The 6,000-nt window shown below is 46.7% G+C and overlaps 1 protein-coding gene across 1 annotated transcript in view; it reads right to left on the bottom strand.

The window, feature by feature from the left end:
* Window positions 1–323: 323 nt before the first annotated feature.
* Window positions 324–6,000, bottom strand: part of iqgap1 (IQ motif containing GTPase activating protein 1) — a 74,287-nt gene continuing 68,610 nt past the window's right edge. The window contains exons 32-37 of the mRNA XM_065012171.1: window positions 4,884–4,971; window positions 2,901–3,110; window positions 2,154–2,323; window positions 1,475–1,597; window positions 1,200–1,308; window positions 324–964 (exon numbers count right to left, since the gene is read on the bottom strand). Coding sequence (XP_064868243.1) covers window positions 851–964; window positions 1,200–1,308; window positions 1,475–1,597; window positions 2,154–2,323; window positions 2,901–3,110; window positions 4,884–4,971 — 814 coding nt within the window. The 3' untranslated portion in view covers window positions 324–850. The remainder of the gene's footprint in view (window positions 965–1,199; window positions 1,309–1,474; window positions 1,598–2,153; window positions 2,324–2,900; window positions 3,111–4,883; window positions 4,972–6,000) is intronic.

Raw genomic sequence — 6,000 nt, 5'->3', positions numbered from 1 at the left:
AGGGAGCAGATTGTCATACGGATTCTGTGCCCGAGACAGTTTGTTTAGTGTACAGCGAGTGACATCTACTGGAACCTAAAGCATATCTCTCGTCATTGTTATAGAATACTGCACTCTAGACTGAGTGTATGAACGGTTTCCTTCAGAGTGGTGAACGGAGTCAAATCAACTGAAGTCACCCTATTTTCATTTAATAGTGAATGTGTGACTAAAGAACTATGAAGTGTGATTTGCTCTGACAACTATGCTCCTTAAAAGGAAAATAAAAGAAAGTAACCTTAACTATACATGGACGACTGACAACAAATAATAAATAAGGACAGTTTTCTTTGATAAATTTATTCAACACAAAGCATAACACATCTTTTCTACATTGATTGTTCAGTCTACTCTTGAAAGGCTATTTCCTATGCCAATAGTGGATTTGCAAGTTTCTTAAAGTTATACTGTATGACAAAATTGCTTGCGATGTCATCAACATGCAACTGTTGAATTGCGTTTCAAATAACGGGAAAACAACCTGACAGACAAATCCATATCTTATACCTTTGACAGTCTTACAGTAACATAGTAACAAAACGCAACAAGCACTCTGGATCCTGACGAGGATACACTTGGAGCATCCAGCAGGCTTCCGGTGGACTTTTCCTTGGCGAATAAGGCACATACCGTACGGTGAATATTCCATCTCAATAAGGCACATAATGAATACATATACTTAAAGTAGTGCGGAAGAGGGGGGAAACCGAGCTAAGATAAGACAGCAGAGAGCCAAGGCCCTCTGTTAGATGTTCTGTTCTCAACAGTGTCTGTAGCCCCCTCTCCTTCTCTTTCCATCCATCTCAGCCATCTATTTCCCGTAAAACTTCTTGTTGAGTAGGAAGATGAGCAGGTTGACATTGATGGTGGCCCTGTCGAAGAGCTTCATCACAGCCACACCCTCATACTGCAGCTGCAGGAGGTCCTGGGAGAGAGAAGAGAAGGGAGAGTAAGAGAGATGAGATGGAGAGGAAGGGAGAGCACGAGAGGCAGGAAGAGGAGCAGAGAAAGGGGAGAGCGAGGGAGATGAGGAGAAATGGAGAAAGGGAGAAGGAATCATTTGAAAAAGTATTTTAAAAAGACAGAAATATCAACTATAAAATCCCATTTGACCACCTTTTTCACATCCCAGCATCACTGTACATCATTCACATGTATACCTGGTATTCCAACTGTAACGTCTCCAAGTGCACTCCCATGAACTTAGCCTTCACATCGAATACTCCAACCGCCTCCGACGGAGAGATCTCAAAGATAACGTTCTTAAACCTGTGTGTGGGGGAGGGGGGATGTCAATTGCTTGCCTAAAACTAAGGATTTATGTGATGTCATGAGATGTATCCATATTACATCATAAATCCCATACAGCTAACTTTCAAGACAACATTTGGTAAACAATTATTAACTAAACATCCAAGGTCTATCTTTAACTTACTGGTTTGTCTGCAGGTCTTCAATCTCGATCAGCACACCCTTCTCATGGAGGCGAGCGGCGGTGTACTTCTGAGACACCTGTTTACTCTTCTTGGCCTTGGTGTCACCTGGTTTCTTTGACAGCCTGAGGAGGGAGGGAGAGAATAGTGTCCATAACACTGTCAAACATCGTAACAGAGGAAGTAGCAGTCCATGTAATGACGTTCCTGCAACCTGAGTTGCAGTTGCCTTCTGCTAGAAACTTAACATTTTGGTAGTTCCATTCCATTTCAGGGTCGTGTTCACTAGGCATGGAATTAAAACTTAATAAAATGGAGGGGTACTTCCTAGACTTGTCCAATAACAAACACTTGTTACGTTTTTCAACATTTTGTTAACGTGTGTCCTAATGAACACAACCCAGATGTAAAAAGTATGACGATGGCTCCACCCAGCCCTCTAATAGGTTCAAACCCTTGACCTCTGCAGTGCAAGTTTCCCCATCTATCTTATTCACTTACACCAAACAACATTTCTGTAATAAGAGTTCAGAGTTGAGCTCTTGATCCTTTATTCTACTGACACACAAAACATCCTCCGTGAACCCTGGGATTCCAACCTGCATCCCCCCGGTCACCTGCCCACCTCTCAAACCTGGAGGCTAGCGTCTTCCCTCTGGTATGAAGACAAAGCCCACTCACTTGCCCTTGTTGCTGGCCAGGTTGTCCATGCAGGTCTTGATGTACTGGTTGTAGTAGTCAATCTGGACGTTGTAGAAGGCGGTCTTGGAGTTGAGGGCGGCATTTGTCTGTTGGAGCTTCACCAGCTCTGCCTTCCTCCGCTGCCGATAGCGCCGCTGGTTTCGGATGTCCTGGAACAAACACCTTATATTTTATGTGGCACATCCACAGAAACACGTATACTATAAGTACCACACACACACATCACGTGACAGACACAGAAACACGTATACTATAAGTACCACACACACATCACGTGACAGACACAGAAACACGTATACTATAAGTACCACACACACATCACGTGACAGACACAGAAACACGTATACTATAAGTACCACACACACATCACGTGACACAGAAACACTGACTCCCTCTCACACCGTACCATGGCGATGTCGTTGATTAGGGTCCTGGAAGTGGTTCGAGGGGTGGACACAGCTTCAACTAGCGAGTTGTACAGTACCTTGGCGATGTCGTTGATTAGGGTCCTGGAAGTGGTTCAAGGGGTGGACACAGCTTCAACTAGCGAGTTGTACAGTACCTTGGCGATGTCGTTGATTAGGGTCCTGGAAGTGGTTCAAGGGGTGGACACACAGCTTCAACTAGCGAGTTGTACAGTACCTTGGCGATGTCGTTGATTAGGGTCCTGGAAGTGGTTCAAGGGGTGGACACACACACAGCTTCAACTAGCGAGCTGTACAGTACCTTGGCGATGTCGTTGATGAGGTCCTGGTAGCGGTTCTCAGGGTGCACCTTGCCCAGCTCTGCCAGGCGCTGCAGGTTGCTCCTGATCTTGTCCTTCTTGCCCTGCAGCGTCAGGCTGTCATCCACCACCGGCTTGGCCTGCTTCATCTTCTCTGGGGTTTTGGCATCGCGGATGGCCCGCCGCTGCATAGCACGCTGGTACTCCACTTCCTGGAAGGGGGAAAACAGGGGTGGTGTCATGTGTTGCTGTGGCGCTGGGGTGAAGATTCCCCAAGGCACAGATTTAGGATCAGCTTCCCTTCCCCCAATTCTAACCTAAACAGTAGTGGGGAAAATGCTAAACTGACTCAAGATCAGCGTCTAGGGGCAACTTCACCATATACTGTCATTGTGCACAAATCATAGTTGAATAAAGCCATGCAGAAGTGATAACTCCCGAACCCAGAGGAAGTCGTACTCAGTTGACTACTTGAAACTGGTGCAAGCTACCAGTCTTTAGTGGTGTGCCTCTCTGCTTTACCTCTATGGCACAACGATATCATCAAAAACAAAGAGAGTGTTAGTGAGCTGCTAACTAATATTACAGCTTTACATCCTTCCCTCCCCCTCAAGTCAAAGGCATTTATTTGCATGTTTACATTGCCAAACCAAATGAAATAGATAAACAATCCAAAATGAACAGTAAACATTACACACAAGTTAAAAGAATAGAGACATTTCAAATGTTATTATGGCTATGTACAGTGTTGTATAAATGAGCAAATAGTTGAAGTTACAAAAGGGAAAATCAATAAAAAGTCTATATGGGTTGTATTTACAGTGGTGTTTGTGCCTCACTGGTTGCTCTTTTTTGTGGCAACTGATCACAAATCTTGCTACTGTGATGTCACACTGTGGTATTCCACCTAATAGATGAGAGTTTATCAACATCTGATTTGTTTTCAAATCCTTTGTGGTTCTGTGTAATCTGAGGCAAATGTGTGTATCTAATATAGTCATACATTTGGAAGGAGGTTAGGAAGTGCATCTCAGTTTCTACCTTGTTTTGCAGTGTTGGAAAAAGTACCCAAATGGTAGTTAGTCTCGTCCCATCGCTGCAACACCCGTACGGACTCGGGGGAAGCAAAGGTCGAGAGCCATGTGTCCTCCAAAACACGGCCCTGCCAAGCCGCACCGCTTCCACACACTGCTCGCTCAACCCAATGTGTAGAACACTGTACAGCTGGTGACCGTGTCAGCGTGCATGTGTCCTTCAAAACACGGCCCTGCCAAGCCGCACTGCTTCCACACACTGCTCCATTAACCCAATGTGTAGAACACTGTACAGCTGGTGACCGTGTCAGCGTGCATGTGTCCTCCAAAACACGGCCCTGCCAAGCCGCACTGCTCCATTAACCCAATGTGTAGAACACTGTACAGCTGGTGACCGTGTCAGCGTGCATGTGTCCTCCAAAACACAGCCCTGCCAAGCCGCACTGCTTCCACACACTGCTCCATTAACCCAATGTGTAGAACACTGTACAGCTGGTGACCGTGTCAGCGTGCATGTGTCCTCCAAAACACGGCCCTGCCAAGCCGCACTGCTTCCACACACTGCTCCATTAACCCAATGTGTAGAAGGAAACACTGTACAGCTGGTGACCGTGTCAGCGTGCATGTGTCCGACCCCCCACAGGAGTCACTAGAGAGCAATGGGACAAGGCCAAAATCTCCCCTAACCCAGACGACGCTGGGCCAATTGTGCAGCATCATGGGCCTCCCGGTTGCAGCCAGCTGCGACACAGCCTGGGATCAAACCCGGATCTGTAGACCCAAATCAAAGTGCTGGAGTACAGAGCCAAAACAACTAAATGTGTCACCGTCCCAATACTTTGAGCTCAGTGTACTGTTTAAGCGTTATCCTCCCAGTTCACACCTTCACTATTGCACTGAAACGTTTTGTCCAGGTCTCCCTCATTCATCCCTACCTCCTCAGTGTCTCACCTGTTCAGGATTGGCAGCACCCTCCAGAATCTCAGTGAGTGTTTCTCCAGGTTGGAACCGGATCACATCCACGATCAGCCGCTTGGTGCTGGAGAGAGAAAGATAAGGGGAAAGAGACATAGGAGCTATTCTAGGGTGTCAAGACAACAGTAGGTTTATATTAGCTGCTAGAGGAAGCGTAACTTTTAGCCTGTGTGAGCAGAGCGAAAGCCACTTTATGCTATTGTTCTTGGGCGTGAGCAGAGCGAAAGCCACTTTATGCTATTGTTCTTGGGCGTGAGCAGAGCGAAAGCCACTTTATGCTATTGTTCTTGGGCGTGAGCAGAGCGAAAGCCACTTTATGCTATTGTTCTTGGGCGTGAGCAGAGCGAAAGCCACTTTATGCTATTGTTCATGGGCGTGAGCAGAGCGAAAGCCACTTTATGCTATTGTTCATGGGCGTGAGCAGAGCGAAAGCCACTTTATGCTATTGTTCATGGGCGTGAGCAGAGCGAAAGCCACTTTATGCTATTGTTCTTGGGCGTGAGCAGAGCGAAAGCCACTTTATGCTATTGTTCTTGGGCGTGAGCAGAGCGAAAGCCACTTTATGCTATTGTTCTTGGGCGTGAGCAGAGCGAAAGCCACTTTATGCTATTGTTCTTGGGCGTGAGCAGAGCGAAAGCCACTTTATGCTATTGTTCTTGGGCGTGAGCAGAGCGAAAGCCACTTTATGCTATTGTTCTTGGGCGTGAGCAGAGCGAAAGCCACTTTATGCTATTGTTCTTGGGCGTGAGCAGAGCGAAAGCCACTTTATGCTATTGTTCTTGGGCGTGAGCAGAGCTTGGGAAAGCCACTTTATGCTATTGTTCTTGGGCGTGAGCAGAGCGAAAGCCACTTTATGCTATTGTTCTTGGGCGTGAGCAGAGCTTTATGCTAAAGCCACTTTATGCTATTGTTCTTGGGCGTGAGCAGAGCGAAAGCCACTATGCTATTGTTCTTGGGCGTGAGCAGAGCGAAAGCCACTATGCTATTGTTCTTGGGCGTGAGCAGAGCGAAAGCCACTATGCTATTGTTCTTGGGCGTGAGCAGAGCGAAAGCCACTATGCTATTGTTCTTGGGCGTGAGCAGAGCGAAAGCC

This window comes from Oncorhynchus nerka, linkage group LG27, assembly GCF_034236695.1.
Source record: "Oncorhynchus nerka isolate Pitt River linkage group LG27, Oner_Uvic_2.0, whole genome shotgun sequence".
Taxonomy (NCBI): Eukaryota; Metazoa; Chordata; class Actinopteri; order Salmoniformes; family Salmonidae; genus Oncorhynchus; species Oncorhynchus nerka.
Note: the sequence above shows the minus strand (reverse complement) of the source record. Positions and strands in the feature narration are given on the sequence as shown.